The sequence below is a fragment of the Macrosteles quadrilineatus genome, unplaced genomic scaffold (genome assembly GCF_028750875.1).
Source record: "Macrosteles quadrilineatus isolate MER2022 unplaced genomic scaffold, UCM_ALF_1.0 Scaffold_6__1_contigs__length_79288215, whole genome shotgun sequence".
Lineage (NCBI taxonomy): Eukaryota > Metazoa > Arthropoda > Insecta > Hemiptera > Cicadellidae > Macrosteles > Macrosteles quadrilineatus.
In genome coordinates, this window is record NW_026542599.1 from 58,352,253 (window position 1) to 58,369,800 (window position 17,548).

At 33.9% G+C, this 17,548-nt stretch overlaps 1 protein-coding gene across 1 annotated transcript; it reads right to left on the reverse strand.

Moving 5' to 3' along the window:
* Positions 1-520: 520 nt before the first annotated feature.
* LOC128997195 (phospholipase A1-like) lies at positions 521-15,819 on the reverse strand. Its single transcript, XM_054422792.1, has 8 exons — positions 15,728-15,819; positions 15,324-15,426; positions 11,330-11,604; positions 10,224-10,348; positions 5,591-5,765; positions 3,956-4,132; positions 3,265-3,430; positions 521-704 (listed from the first exon to the last, which is right to left on the reverse strand). The coding sequence occupies exons 1-8, from the start codon at positions 15,756-15,758 to the stop codon at positions 599-601; spliced, it is 1,158 nt and encodes a 385-aa protein (XP_054278767.1). The 5' UTR covers positions 15,759-15,819; the 3' UTR covers positions 521-598.
* Positions 15,820-17,548: the final 1,729 nt, after the last annotated feature.

Genomic DNA, 17,548 nt, shown 5'->3' on the forward strand with positions numbered 1-17,548 from the left:
AATCTATACTATTAAACAATTAAGGTGGGGTCTGTTTGTCTGGGCGGCTGCCATGACTAAAATACTAAACCGATACAGCTCAAATTAAGCACAAAGATTGTCCATATAACTAGGAATGTCATAGGAATATTCATTTCCCTGAGTTCCTCTCGGGCTACGCCCGAACTTTATGTCATGCTAAAGTTTTGACATGAGGTTTTCAAAAGTAAATATTGATTGGTCTCCATTGAAGCATGAGAAAATTCACAATATTTGTTTACCTTTGCGTTGATATTTCAATGTAAACATTCATAACTGCTAAATGCTTATTTTACAATGTCAGACAGCTGATCCAAACAATAAAACTAAAATATTTTGCACAACTATGTGGTAGGTTTATCTATGCCATTGATATATTTTAATGTAAACAGTAGGTACAACAGTTACAGTGTAGGTCATACCTTAAAAAAAAAATGCGGTTCTTTTTTTATATAAATTCGATCTACTTAACAAGTGTTTGGATTAGGCGGTATGGTACATCTTTCCGTTGCGAAGCACAGGTACAGAGCTAGTACTTAAATAAATGTATAACCCTTTAATGCTTAACAGCTTTGATTGTTTAAGGCATAGCCTTTTCCTTTTTTCTCATGTAGCAATTGGCTGCTTGAGGACCAGCACCATAGGGTTTATGAGCCAACGTGTTCAAATAATGTGATCCTCTTGCTCTGCAACACAGTAGTTTTAACTAAATTTAATATTAAATTAGAAAAAGAAGTGTAGGTTATGGGGTTACATTTTAGAGGAAAACATGATAAGTAAGTTTACAAGAAGAAAGTTGAGATAGTACGATTAGGATCTGTCATAGTTTTTAACAAGAGTATATTCGAAAGAAATATGATATTTTTTGCTGAACGTCAATGCATTAAACATAGCTGGCCAATTAATACATGTATTACATATTACAGTGATGGCCAATAGCCAAATAAAATATACAATCATATTCATATAGCACATCAAAATGAATACTGTTATGGTGTGTGGATTTACCGAAATATCATCCCCACAGGTAGATTTCTTTTAACTAATTAAACGAACAACGCTTGGTTGATGCCTCAAATGTAATGGTGTTTTTTTTACATTTCGGATGTGTGTAAGTGATTTTGTAGGAGTGTTATGTTTAGTAAGAGAAAAGTTCTAAGAGTTTTGTAGAAAATTTGTTTAGAATTTATGAAACTGGTGTAGAATGCAGTTGTCTACTTGGAATATTGAGAGGAGCAAGCGTCTGATTCATTAATATTGAGTAATATAACACCCGGTTGATTGTCCCCAATTACCAAGGAATCACATAAATGGAATTACTACATACAGTATCTAAAGTCCAGGTTAAATCTGAATCATGTACATAAGATGTCAACTTGCTGTATCCAAATACAAATCCACATCTGGTTAACTAAATAGGACGTCTACTAGCAGTATCCAAAGTCAATGGTGTACATGATTTACGCCATTAGAAATTCTACTTGAAGTATCAAAAGTCAATGCTATATCTGGTTCACATACATCAATTTGCAGTATCTTATGTCAATGCTTGATACACCTAATTGTATATTCATCAAGTAGTATATTGTGCTCGACGGTATTAATCCAATTGTTTTTTCTTTTTTTTTTAGCGAATTTCCCTATAGGGAAGTAGCTATTACCGTAGTTCTCTTGGTAAGACTTAGGCCCGGGACCGATTTACTTTTTCATTTTGATGTCCCCAGAGGCCAAAAACACCATTCGTTCAAATTTTTATATATGTATATATATATATATATATATATATGTCCGTGAACACGATAACTTGAGTAATTTTTATCCGATTTTGATGAAATTTGGTTTGAAGGTGTAAGGCGGGATAAACTTGAACGAGTTCGCGATCCAGCATGATCGGACCATGGGAACAGGGTTTTATGGGGGGTTTTATGGGGTAAAAATTGGGTTTTCTCACTTTTGACCCTCAAAATACAAAATTTCCCAATTTTTCTCCAAACCTCCTTAAAGAGCTTAAAAAAACAAACAATTCAGTATATCAAAGTGTTTGTGTACGGTTATTGGTTACGGAGAAAACTAAAAAAATGGTAAATTTAAAATTCCCATGTTATTCTTATGGAGAATATTGTAAAATGTTGTAGTTTGCTTGTTTATGGATATATTTTGATCAAACTTGGCAAATTTATTTATTTTATAGTGAGCTATCAATATTTTACTAAAAACACACTACTCTATTAGTTTCCTTGTAGCAGCAAACCTAGGTACTCGTTAAACCTAATGTTATTTAAATAGATCAATTAAAAAACCAATTCAGCCAAATGGAAATTCGCTTAGACGGCAGGTTTGCTGCGGCAGGGGTATTGTAATCCGTAATGTACTTGATTAAGTTTTTGCTAATAAACACATGTTAAAACTATTTTTTTAAAGATTTTACTGTTATCTGTCAAAACCGTCTTGTCCACGATACAATCACATAAAGGGAGTTTAGGCACTTGTTAAATTCCCAAAAAAATCACTTATGGACAATCCCTGGAGTCCGACTTGTACCACTTCAGATCCATACTTTCCCATAGTTGATTACAATGACTAAGCAAAATTACGTGAGGATCGCTGCATCATTTCAGGAGGAGTATTTTGTAAAATAAAAGCATACGTATAGTAAATGAGCTTCACTAGCTCCGCTCAATGAACTTCTTAACTAGGGTTTCGAAACTAAGTGGATCTACACGTAAAAACACGTTTAAATAAAGATATCTTTCAATAAAACAAATCATAATTATGTTTCAACCCGCATCGGTTTCACTTATACACTAAACTTGGTTGCCTGGAGAATTTGAAATCCTTTCCTAATTGAAATATAGAGAGATCCTAAAAAAACTTTTTGTGTTCAAAATTATTGTGTAACAAAAATTGGTATATTTTATACAGGAGATCTTAAGAACAGCTTTATTCTCTTTCGCCTGCTCCCCCCATTACAAAGCAGGGATATTTTTTTCATCCATGGACGCTAGGCACTGAATCGTTTTTCACACTACTTCAGGCTCGACCTAGGGGTTACGGCATTATCACTTAGAGAAAATCTATTGGTGATTTGGCGGGATTTGAACCCGGGACCCCAGGAACCGGAGTCCCGCGCTCTAACCACTAGACCAGCTCGCTATCCCCCAAAGCAAGGATATTGTACTTTTTATTCCTTGAACTCATGATGATCAGTTTCTACTTGTATTCTAAATATGCATCTGTTTTGCTCACCCTTCCATAGGCGGAAACGTGATTGGGACGGTTGCTCTGGAATTGCAAAGGCAGAACTTGAAACGTAACCAGCTCGGACATGACCTTGCGACCCACAGGTCAGGATATAGGATTACGTTCCAGAAATATTTCAATGCCTTCCAATGGCTGCAGCTTTCATGTAGTGCTGGAGAAAAGAATTAAATGATCAATTTTGTATATTTACACAAGAGAAACTACTATACTAAATTTGTTTATGTTGAGTAGAAGGCGATATGGAAAACAATGTTATGTTCCTCTAGTGTTGCTATTGTCCATTTTTTGAGGTTTATCATGCTTTTGCTCAAAGAATTTTTAGTGAGTTATCCGTTTAACTGAAAATGTGCATAACTATTCACTGGAAATTTAAATGGACAAAATACACTGTAATAGTCTTAGTCTGATGTGGCGTGGTCACACTGAGTGAATAAAGCTGGTTTAACCAGAATACAGAAGTGTATTTACGATTAGGGACACCATTTGCAGTATTTGCTGTTTAAAACCAAGTAAAGTTATATTAAAATAAACTCCCAGATGTAACCTTTTTCACAATATAAAGTATGGTTCTATAATTTTTGGTTGTCTTTTAATGTACCTTTAAAATTAGGAATACTTCCCTGCCCCACCATGTATAAATAAAATACAACCTGAGAGCTATAACACATATACTTACTAAAGTAACATCCAGGCTGTGTCCAACCGTTGTTGAAGATGAAATCAGCTGTGCCTCTGCGGTGGAATGTTCCAAACGCCATTGAGTTGGTGTGGTATATGTGCACTAACTGTGCGTCGTCCTTGGAGATGGGTTTGTTGAAAAACCCGGATAGTCCAAGTGAGAATGGATCTAAAGCTGCAAAAGGTGCCTATTTTAGTAAATACTCTTAAATTGATTTATCCTCTAAATAAATTTAGCGCTTGATATTAATCTTTGTCCAAAAAACTACAATGATGTAGGGCCTAATTAAGTTTTGAATTTCACCAAAACTAAAATGCCAAGCCCCAATGAAAAAACAGAATCTCTGTTTCTCTAGAAGTATTAGCTCAAAATGAAATAAAGACATTAGGTTACATGATGAAAATTAACGAGAGCCATTTTGAAACGAATATGGTATTTTATATTTTTCATCTACTGCTATTGGTGAGCGTGAAAAAACAACAGCGTTCAAAGACTGGAAGGGAGAAAATGCTAAACTAAAGTAAGATCATTTATGTTTATCTCAATTTTGTTTTTGCATATTTTAACATTAGAGAGTTGAAATGAAAATAAATGAAAATACTTTTTATTGAGGCGAACATAAGGACCACATGGCCCTTTCTTACAGTTAACCTCTAGAGTTGTTATTGTTTCAGCGACTAAATGATCATGGTTTGTAATAAAATGGTTTTTTTAGATTTTTAGCGAATTTCCCTATAGGGAAGTAGCTATTACCGTGGGTGGCACGGTAAGACCTAGACCCGGGACCGATTTACTTTTTCATTTTGATGTCCCCAGAGGCCAAAAACACCATTCGTTCAAATTTATATATATATATATATATATTTATATATATATATACGTCCGTGAACGCGATAACTTGAGTAATTTTTGTCCAATTTTGATGAAATTTTGTTTAAAGGTGTAAAGCGGGATAAACTTGAATGAGTTCGCGAACCAGCACGATCGGACCATGGGAACGGGGCTTTACGCGCGGTTTTATGGGGTAAAAATTGGTTTTTCTCACTTTTGACCCTCAAAACACAAAATTTCCCGATTTCTCTTTAGACCTTATTAAAGAGCTTAAAAAACAAATAATTTAGTATATAAAAGTATTTTTGTTCGATTGTTAGTAACGGAGAAAATTAAAAAAATTGTAAATTTAAAATTCCCATGTTATTCTTATGGAAAATATTGTCAAATATGTTGTAGTTTGCTTGTTTATGGATATATTTTGATCAAACTTGGCAAATTTATTTATTTTGTACTAAGCTATCAATATTTTACTCAAAAACACACTTTATTAGTTTCCTTGTAGCAGCAAACCTAGGTACTCGTTAAACCTAATGTTATTAAAATATATTTAACTGAAAATCAATTCAGACAAATGGAAATTCGCTTAGTCGGCAGGTTTGCTGCGGCGGGGGTATTTATAGAAAATGTGTCTATTTATGATATTATTTAAACTATCAACCCTCACATCCAATCAAGGCTCGGTCTGATATCTCATTGGGAGGGTAAATATGACTTGTTTAGGGAAATATTTGAGTTGAAGTCCAGTCGGACTAACACAAATCCTAGTCTGCAGATTTGCTGCAGCGGGGCATTTCTTACCTGTTATGGATTTTATTTTATTTCCACCATTCATAGCAGATACATATCGACCTATATTTCCTGAGAGTTGAGCTGAAAAGCAAAAACCCACAATATGTATCTGATTGGCATTTATCAGTCCCTTCCGAATCCATGAGATAAAAGAGTCACCCAGAAGTTGACTCAACTCCTGTAACTGAAAACATATGTAATCGTAAGTATAAACATAAACTTGAACACTGCTAAGCTATAACATTATTATATCATAAAATGTGTTTTGTTTTAAAAATACCCCCGCCGCAGCAAACCTACCGACTAAGCGAATTTCCATTTGTCTGAATTGATTTTCAGTTAAATATATTTTAATAACATTAGGTTTAACGAGTACCTAGGTTTGCTGCTACAAGGAAACTAATAAAGTGTGTTTTTGAGTAAAATATTGATAGCTTAGTACAAAATAAATAAATTTGCCAAGTTTGATCAAAATTTATCCATAAACAAGCAAACTACAACATTTGACAATATTCTCCATAAGAATAACATGGGAATTTTAAATTTACAATTTGTTTAATTTTCTCCGTTACTAATAATCGAACAATAGTTATTTGTGCAACTAGTGAGAAAAGTGAGCAATTGACTCACTCGAGAGAAATCCTTACTCACGAGCCGTAGGCGAGTGAGGAATTGTTTCTCGAGTGAGGCAATTGTACTTTGAACTCGAGTTGCACATTATACTTTTCCTACAGTTACCATAAAACCATAATTAGTTACCATAATTTGTAAAGAAACATAACCTATTTTTACACAGAAGTGAACTTTTAATATAACATTTAATGTGAAGTGGCAAATACAACAGTAAAACAGCTGACCAGCTGATTTACAGCCAGTGCTGCCAACGTATTTCGCGCGCATACGACGTTGACTGCATGTTACGCGCTCACTAGTTCGTGCCTTCACGTTGCAAATCTGGAGTGAGACAAAGTAATTAGAGTGAGACAATGTTAACATTGTCTCACTGATGAGTGAATTGGCCACTTTGCTGTCTCAAATCAGTGAGAGAACATGTACATTGTTAGGTAACTGTAGGAAAAAATACTTTTATATACTAAATTATTTGTTTTTTTTAAGCTCTTTAAAAAGGTTTAAAGAGAAATCGGGAAATTTTGTGATTTGAGGGTCAAAAGTGAGAAAAATCAATTTTTACCCCTTAAAACCCCCCGTAAAGCCCCGTTCCCATGGTCCGATCGTGCTGGTTCGCGAACTCATTCAAGTTTATCCCGCTTTACACCTTTAAACCAAATTTCATCAAAATCGGACAAAAATTACTCAAGTTATCGCGTTCACGGACGTATATATATACAGGGTGTCCATAAAAAACGTTTCAGGACTTTGGGAAATGAATCCCCATACTAAAAGGAAGAAAAAAGTTTATGGGAAGGTATGTCCGAAAATGCATATTAACCCAGATATCCGCCATTTTGTTTTTTATACAAACATATTTTTATCTGTGAAGTTTTTTATCCGATGATTATGAAATTTGGTAAACATGTTAACATACACAAGACCTATAATAGAAAAAATTTTAAAGTTGTTCCGATTGTAAATTTCAAAATGGCGGCCGTTTGAACTTTTATAACTTAAATAACTCAAAAACGGCTAATTCTATGAAAAGATAATTGAATACTTTTTTTTTGCATTTTTAATTTCCTATCAAACGATACCAAGATCAAAAAGATCGGACAAAAGATAACTGAAATATAACTTTTTTGTGTAAAAATAAGGCAAAAATTAAGGGTTCCTCTACTAACTTTGCCTTATTTTTACACAAAAAACGTTATATTTCAGTTATCTTTTGTCCGATCTTTTTGATCTTGGTATCGTTTGATAGGAAATTAAAAAATCAAAAAAAAAGTATTCTTGACATTTTTTCATAGAATTAGCCGTTTTTAAGTTATTTAAGTTAGAAAAAATTAAACGGCCGCCATTTTGAAATTTACAATCGGATCAACTTTGTTATTTTTTCTATTATAGGTATTGTTTATGTTAACATGTTTACTAAATTTCATAATCATCGGATAAAAAACTTCACAGTTAAAAATATTTTTGTATAAAAAACAAAATGGCGGATATCTGGGTTAATATGCATTTTCGGACATACCTTCCCATAAACTTTTTTCTTCCTTTTAGTATGGGGATTCATTTCCCAAAGTCCTGAAACGTTTTTTATGGACATCCTGTATATAAGTCTATATGTACAGGGTGTTGAAAATGTCTGGAACCAGCATTATATCTGGTGAGTGGTTAAAGAAATACAACTGATATTTTGTGTACGGATATACTATGGTTTTACCTATCCTTTGGGGCCTTATGACGTTTTTTACCACTTATAGGGAACGTCCTGTGGAGGATGCAGTAAAAAGTTTTAATGGAAGCCTATGGTAAATGATACATCATTTTAAAGGCCATTTTTTTCTGAGTAAGGAGCCACAAGTTTCATCTCAAAAGGACCACCCTAGCGAAAATGGTGACTGTTTGAAGGTTTTGAAAATAATTGAATTTTAAATTTCAAACAGTCGCCATTTTTGCTAGGGTGGTCCTTTTGAGATGAAACTTGTGGCTCCTTACTCAGAAAAAAATGGCCTTTAAAATGATGTATCATTTACCATAGGCTTCCATTAAAACTTTTTACTGTATCCTCCACAGGACGTTCCCTATAAGTGGGTTTTTAAATTTCAAACAGTCACCATTTTTGCTAGGGTGGTCCTTTTGAGATGAAACTTGTGGCTCCTTACTCAGAAAAAATTGGCCTTTAAATTGATGTATCATTTACCATAGGCTTCCATTAAAACTTTTTACTGCATCCTCTACGGGACGTTCCCTATATGTGTTAAAAAATTTCATAAGGCACCAAAAGATAGGTAAAACCATAGTATATCTGTATACAAAATATCAGTTGTTTTTCTTTAACCACTCACCAGATATAATGTTGGTTCCAGACATTTTCAACACCCTGTATATATATATATATATACATATATAAAAATTTGAACGAATGGTGTTTTTGGCCTCTGGGGACATCAAAATGAAAAAGTAAATCGGTCCCGGGTCTAGGTCTTACCGTGCCACCTACGGTAATAGCTACTTCCCTATAGGGAAATTCGCTAATAGAAGTGCTAGAGTATCAATTACGTTTCATGATATTAAAACAAATTAAAAGTAAAGATTTACTTTAGATTAAATAAGTTATTTATCTTAATTGATATTTTCAGTTCGATTTAGAACCATCAACAATCATAACAAGTGAAAGGTGGGTAGAAATTCCACTCAAATAAAACTATAATATGACACAAATAGCTTACAATTACTATTGTAATTTGATAGAAATTAGCTTTCTGTAAGTCCTAAAAATAGTTTTAACCACTTTTAGCTAGTGGTCTAGAGTGAGGAAAAAACTGTATGAAAATACCACAACTTTTATCTTAAAATTCTAAATTTAAAGGGTGTATTTCTTCAGAAGAAAAACTTATAGCAACATTAAAGTCCCGTACATGTAGTTCGCAGTACAGACGGGGTGACAGTGCTTGGCATGTAGGAGAGATCGAGCAAAATTGATTAAAACACAATTAAATGATCATCCATTTAATAAGAGAACAGAAACCGGAGATAAAACCTACACACTACGTACATCCGTACTCGCTTCAAAAACAAGTACATTTTGGTGGCAAGAATGTAGTGATTCGAGAGGAAGCATTCTCGCGTAAGTTGTCGCGTAGTATGATCACTCTGCGCACGTTTCAATTTGTTTCATTGTACTGTATTTCTGAACTACTCTATGTGTTTACTCCTGCACCCTCGCGTGTGCTTGCGCAACTACTTTACTGGCGCGAGCGTGCATGCAATGAAAGCAGCGAATATACGTCTCCGTCTCTACTGTCTCCAGTAGAGACGGCAAGTTGCTGGCTGCAAGTACTGTCCATCACGTCACTTGCCGTGTTTTCCTATACACCGGGTGAGTACTATCGGCAAGTGATAATGAAAGAGCTTGCAGTCAGTCTGGTTTGAGGTCACGAATGAATGGTGTCGATAGTTGAATTTAATTTGTGTTGAGCACGTTGATATGACTTATGTTCCACAATAGTTCGTAATTTTGAAAAATCTCTAAAAACTTAGTGATGTCATCACAGCTCCATTTAATGATTTTTTCCTTCTAAGCAGGGCTCTTGTCTGACATTTTTAACAAACACACTGTCACTTCACACGATCAACTGATAAACTCTGATTTCACTTGCCTTTGTGCTCTACTGGTGGCAAGTGCATGGCAAGTACACGTTTTGATATGAAAGTTCTGGCCGCCAGTGGCCCACGTGACCCACTACTTGCCACGGCCAGGCCAGTAAAATCAAACAAGTTTGAGTTTTCTTACCGCCAGTAAATACTTGCCGCTGGAAAGGAAAGTACCCCTATACACAAGGAAAGTATGCAGTAAGTTTAACTGGCAAGTACTTGCAGCCAGCAACTTGCCGTCTCTACTGTCCCAGTCTATACGCTGCTTTACTATTTACTAAACTGTACAGGCACTTCGTTCTTAAGCAAACGAGGCAACCACATTTTTGACTTTATGTATTTTAACATTTGTATTAGAAGAACCATTTACCTCAGTGTTAATTCCAGGTATAAATACCGATTTGAAAGCAGATCCCACCATAAAGTTCATAACCTTTGGCATGTCAAAAAGAAACACGTTGTACTCATTCTCTATTAACCTTCTCAGGGCCAGTGCTGTTGACAAAAAATACTATTAACATCGAAAATCTAAAAGTTTTTTTATTTAATAATTGTAAGCGATTGATTGTATTTAAATGAGAAATTCAATTATACTTACTACCCTTTTTCAAAGTAAAGTACCTCGGGATCGAGTTTTGCTCAGGGAATATCATCAGTACAAACATTTCCTTATTCTTTATTCGTGGTATGACACGGCTATTGCTAGACTACCTTGTGGTCTTCCAGTGAGAGCAGGTCAAAATTGATGCTTACACCAATGATGTTATATTATAACATTATTCTGACTAGCTGTTACCCACGGGCTTCACCCCGTTTGACTTCAAAAGTATTAATAAAAACTATTGACTGGTTAAGTTGCTGAAGTAAACCAAACAGAATACAGTAATACAAACAAAAAATTACACCTGATTTTTATAAGGTAATACATTTAAAGAATAACAAACAAATAAGTACAGCTGAGGCATTTTTAACATTAAGTATTTGTAAAGTGTCCTTTAGAAAGGAATCACGGGCAGTTTATGAAATAATGGATAGTTTTGCGCAAGGTTTCTCGTCATGACGAACATTTTAAGTATATGGTTTATGGGGTGTGACTTTTTTTCTCAAAGGTTCATGGGTACTTTGGAATTTATATATGGATTTTAACACCAGTCCATGATATGATGTGGCATCTCCGTTCTCATAGTGCAATTATTTTGGTATTCGAACGGTGTTAAGGCACAGTTTGTAACAAATTTCATTACTGGATAGGTATTAATTGAGTCACTGCACCTACTTTAATATAACATATTTGAACAAAAACCCTAATAGGTAAATGGAAGCTATCTTTGTCTTCATCAATATACTGAAGTCGACGAAAGCTCTCCTTGGGACTTCATGAACTATATTAATTTATTAATTCGTTTTACAATTAAAAGCAGCATAGTTAAAAGAAAATACAACCTAGGTATTGAAGTTACCGTACTTAACACTCACCGGTTACAATGTTCCTTACGCTCGTGTGGTAGGCGCTGGACGCGCTTGCGTGTATAAGGAAGATTGACTCCTTATCCTTTCTGTAACCAACACCATTGACTATGCCAACATCGTCGGTCAGAAGCGTATCAGCGGAAGCCAGCGGCTCTTCATCGTATTCGTACCAGTGAGGTATTTCTTGTTCAAATGCCCTTAGAGCGTCGTCAGGACTCCCAAGGAACCGCGGTAGTACGCCACCAGCAGCAGCTCCCGACCCCTCGGGCATCCAATCGTTTCTAGGAAAGAATTGAGCATTGCTTTAAAACCACTCAAAAAATATAATAATTGGATAGATGATTGGTGGTTATTAATTGGTAATTGTTGGAAAACCACCTGTTTTAAGTTATCACACATATGCCTACATTTTATAGAAAAGTTACAAAAAATTCTCTGAAATGTCAGATTGTATTCAAACGATGAACAGCAAACAGTCAATCAAACTTAATTATAACTATATTGACAAAGAAGAAGACAGAAAGAAAATGTAAATTCTCTTGAGGCTCTGAACCGGAGGCCTTTAGTGTTCCCTTCCCTCATTTGTTTACATTATGACTAGATGGATATTCTTACAATATTTTTAAATAAAACAGCTGTTAATATTTACTGGTGTGTGTGAGTTTGTCACTTCATATGAACGTATTACATATTGTAAAGAACCAAATTTTACTCTTCCGCCTAGCAAACTCAAAGCACAAGTATAACTTCAATAAGCACGCTACACTTATACGTCAACTGCTTACAAAGGACGCTTATTCAGCAGAGTATCCGTCCTTCGTACGGGTTGGCGTATAAGCATAAAAAAATTAAATAAAAAAAAATTAATAGTGCTGCACCCTTTTGGTAAACCTTATAACTTTTTAATCTATCTATCTATATATTAATAGGCAAGCATGTTTCTTTAAAACCTTTTTTCTCAGCTCGTGTGTATCGTAGGGAAAATCTACGCATACCGTTAGAAAGCTATTTTCCTGTAGGTGTGCAGAATCCCTTTATAAATTAAAATAGGCTCAAAAATAAGCACAAAAAATGAATTTGAAATTTTAAAAAATTAACATGGGTCTTATGGGTTGCTATGGTGATGACAAAATAACAACACAATATAAACAGAAAATCAAAACAAATGGAAGACATTCCAATCACATATTTTATTTACAGTGTGGGATGAAAATAGAGAAGTTTGTACAATACATACTTTTGGTCGATTTTTCGACCACGGGGCGTGCTCTCGTACTTATTTAATACGCAAGCAGGATTTTTGTGACAATTACTCCTCCGAAACTACTGAACCGATTGACATGTTTTTGGTGTCATTGGAAAGAGCGTAAAGTGAAGTTGTGCAGGAAACTTTCTTTTTAGGGAAATAATTAGAGAGTGAGGCCCTGGGGCCCTTTAAAGTTTCGTATTTCTCCATAAGATTAACATGGGAAACAAACATTGTTATGAAACTCCAGCTGTTGTCTGAAATGCTGTTCTGCTATTTAATTTAATTTGTTTACAATGAGAATTTGTTTCTTGGTGCCATGTGGACAATGAATAATACTTTTGCATATAGCCTATTTTAAATGCTATACACTATATAAAATGATAGTACTGTAATACTAAGAGATCTTAATTATTTAAATAATCAATAAGCAGGATTGAGCCTTTGCCTATATGTTCCTGGTAAGTATGTTGTAACTGTTTCTCATAGTATATTATAGTATCTTTAAAGTAAAACCGAATATTTGTTTTGCATTCTCACCCCGTAGCGAAGCACGGGCAGAGCAACTAGTGCTATTTAATATCATAGAGCCAGCTTGTGTAGTTGAAACAGCTGAAAGCACAGAAGATACGTCAAATAACCTTATAATAATAAATTTACACTTATACTGTTTACTCACAATACGGTAAATACATATAAAAGATGGTAAGTGGTGATCGACACTCCATTCATCATCAGACCTACTAGTAATAGGCGAATACTATTATAAGTGTTTATTGACTTATCTTTTGTGCTTTCAGGTAAATTAATTACACGTACGATGACGATCAAGAAGTTTGAAACAAGTTTTTGAAACAGCTGACAAAGTTATTTTATTCCTTTTAAATATGAATACTCATAAGGTTAACATGGGGAACTCCAAAGCCACTGGGGCGGAGCCCGAAAGAAGGTCCATATGTTAATCGGGAATGTAAGCTATCATCACACCAAATTTAAATCCAATCTGACCAGTATTTTTCGCGTTTACTTGTCATTAACATCCATCCATCCATCCATACATACATACCATAGACTAACCTATGTTTTATCTATGTACATACATACATACATCCAAACTTTCCAACTTATAATATTAGTAGGATTACAGTACATACACAATGTGGAACGAAATTAGTGTTAAACAATTTATGTGTTAAACTGGTTAGTTTTGGTGACAAAATGACACCAATTTAGGTTTCCAAACAGGTGATGTATAGACGTTTTTCTGTACTTAACTGGACTTTTTCAGTTAATAACCTTTAAGGTGATGTATAAAAACCTACTGTTTCTTTGATATTTCGAGTTTCTCTTGAAAAACACGGAATGGCCAAAACTTATATCCCTTTGAAATAACATGTATTTGCTTATATAATATGGCAAAAAGCTGCATTCAAAATCAAGCTTAAAAAGAAATTTTTAGGATTAACAACCTTATGATCCTAATTTTGTGATAAATTTTTAATTAGACCTAGGGTAAATTTTTTTCGTTATTGAGAAAAATATAATATTGTTTACGTGTTAGTTCTATGGTATATTTACACTATGTGCAAAATTGATTTAATGCAAAAAACACAACTTGTATGATAATAATGAATGATATTTTGCTGTTTTGCTCTATGTTTTCTGCTTGTTTTTGGCCTGCCAGGTCGCCAGACCTTATTATATAAATAAGTCTAACAATATTAATAAATATGAAATAAAGACGTCTACTTGGCTTTTTTGTGTGGCTATGTTGAAAAAAAAATAGTGCTTCACCCCGTTGGTAAACCTTATAACTTTTTAATGCTATTGCATGTCATAGAACCAACTAAAATAGTTGAAACAGCTGAAAAATTTCTTTAATTCCTTTTAAATATCATAAGGTTAACATGGGAAACTACTGACCCACTGGGGCGGAGCCTGAACGGATTTTTGAGATAAGAATAGGCTTATAATTTAATCGGGAATGCGAACTATCATCATGCCAAATTTCAGCCCAACCCGTCCTGTAGTTAATGCGTGATTGAACTTCAAACACACAAACAAACATACAAACAAACACACAAACTTTCACCTTTATAATATTGTGCATTTATAATGCACCTTTATAATGCAGGGGTGCATTTATTTATACATTTAAGACAGCACTATAAATTCCTTAATATTCTTATAAAGATCCCAATCTAAGCAAATGTACATGTTTTAAGAGATAATTCAATTTGAGCAGTTTTGTGTTTTTCAAGAGAAACTCTTAAATTTGGGAATAACAAATCAAAGAAACAGAAGGTTGTTATACATCATTGTAAAGGTTATTAACTGAAGAAGTTTTTTGTAATATTTGAAATTCTACTCAGTCCAGTTTAGCGTAGAAAACCTTAAGTACAAGTTATTGAATTTTTCGAAACAATCTCAAATTTAATCTCTCATTGCAGAATAAGAGCTCATACAGACTTTTCATCTCAGGCTTTGTACTATTACTATTGGAAATTGAATATTGATTCTGAAAATAACAATACATTTGAAATTTTAAAAAAATGGTTTGTACTATTATGGCCACTTTAATTAAAAAATACAAATATTTGAAAAAATCTTAATTTGTCTGTTATACCAGTGAGGGTATTGACAACTGAATTGGTGTCATTTTGTCAGTGATACTTAGTAGTTTAACACATGAAATTTGTTTACACTAACTTTGTTCCACCCTGTAAATATATAAGTTTAATCTTAATGTCTTACCTTACTTTTCGTAGCTTTATATTATTCATGAAATTCTCTTTCAAACTTAGTGTTCCTAGGGAGTTGTTCTTCACCATTAATACGTTTGAACAAAAAGTCAATGCTAAAACAATGGTTAATATGACTTAACTATCATAATTTAGTTAATTAACACACAAAATGACATAAACTACAACAGTTAGGCAAAGCTTGTAATAACAAAGGTTTTAAATCTTAAAATTACATAAAGTCAATATATTTCGTTCTTTATTACAAATTTGCCATTGGATACAAATTATTCAATTATTTGAAATCTCAGCACCAAGAGATAACATTCTATGACTGTAATTATTATAATGATTTATTTAAATTAACAATTACTTTTCTTTGATTGTCTTAAACTTAACTAACTTACGCACACTTACATAACAGGAGATTGTTGATTTGTCCCCTCATAATGACAAACACTCGTAGTAAACTGTATGTTACATGCAATAAACAAGTCGACTGTGGTATGAAACGTTACTTGCAATTATACATCAGTCGCCAGCTGCTCTCCAATCACCTAATAAGAGCAATCAATTTGAAATGACGGTTGATATGTTTGGTACACAACCGTTAGAGAGATATTTACATATAATGCTCGAGTCGAATCAATCCACAAAGTATAAGTATAATGTTAATGTAATAAAATGATAACCTAATATTGGTAGTAACCAAATGAAATATGTTTTGAATATCATAATTTCTAATTTAGAAAAAAATTTGACGATTAACTATGTTTTTAATAAGAAGTAAAATACTTGGAACGACTAGGGTTTTTTTATATTGAGATATTGAAAATCAGAAGTCTCCATTTAATTGAACGGATTTTTATGCCGAAAGCCAGCGGCAATACCACATGTTAAATATTAGTTGTTGGTGATTTATATATATTTATCTGTCTAAAACTTCGTTCGTAGCGAATAAGCTCACAACCAAAATGCAAAGTTCTTATGACAGCCCTCTCAGATCACCACGCTCAGATAGCTTCCATAAACTGTTCTCTGACTAACATAGATAATCCAATAAAATATAAACTTTTCAGAGGTTGCAATAATACTACTATACAAAGCTATTACTGTAAGCTATTACTTAAGCAGTACAATTGGATACCAGCAACTCCTCCCTACCAATAAAACTCCGTTTTCATAGTCCGGTCATGCTCGGGCATCATGGTTTTCGATCTCGTTAACATTACCGTAGGCTTAGACTTTTGTAACAAATTCCATCTAAATTGGATTATTTTTACGCGATTTATCTATCGTGCTAACGGACACACACAAAAAATAAATTCAAATTGGTGTTTTTAAACGCGTCCACAAAATTGAGCGGAGTTATCAGGACATTATTTTGTCATTGACCCTCACCATCTACCTTTATTATTATTCATTATTCATTACTTTCATTGTTTTAACAACAATGGCAGATGCACTGTTCAATATTTACCGAGGTACTGGGCTAAAAATATGGAGTTAGCACGAGTTGGGATGTCAAAAAAATCCTCAACAATAAAAAAAAAAAAAAAAAAATCAAATTTTCAAAATAACTGCATTGGATATGTATAGATCTAAAAAATAAAATTCCCATTCTTACATGTAATACACTTATATACAAATAGATGCAAGGTAACCATTTAGAGGGCTAAACAAAGCACGGCTGGACAACGTCCTTGGCTGGACAGCACTGGACCTTTCTCATGGGGGGGGGGGGGGGCAGAACAACCTATCGAAATCTTTCACAAGCCACCCTGACCTTGAAATCACCCTTATCATTCCATTATTGATGCCAATATCAACAGATCTTTGATAGGATCTCCTCCTCTTTGGCAACTATGAGTGGAAGGGATACGAAAGTGAAGCATCAATATGAATTGAGAAATAATATAAGCATTGTACGTAAACATATTTTGCTATTATACTATTTCTATAAAGACCATTTACTAGAATAATTCTCAAGTGTATACAGTATACATGGTGGCTTTGATAGTCAGGGGGCAGAAAACCTATGGCTTTTTCGTTTCGGGAATGAGATATTAAACTTCAGGGGACTTTTAAAACAATATCTAATAGACAACTTTTCAATTTGATCGGATGGACCCAAATTAGGTTTTGTTTTGTGATGCATAGATAAAAGGTAACATACAAATATAGGTGATGTTATTTGATGGATTAAAAGAAATTCTACAAACGGGTGTACATGTTTTG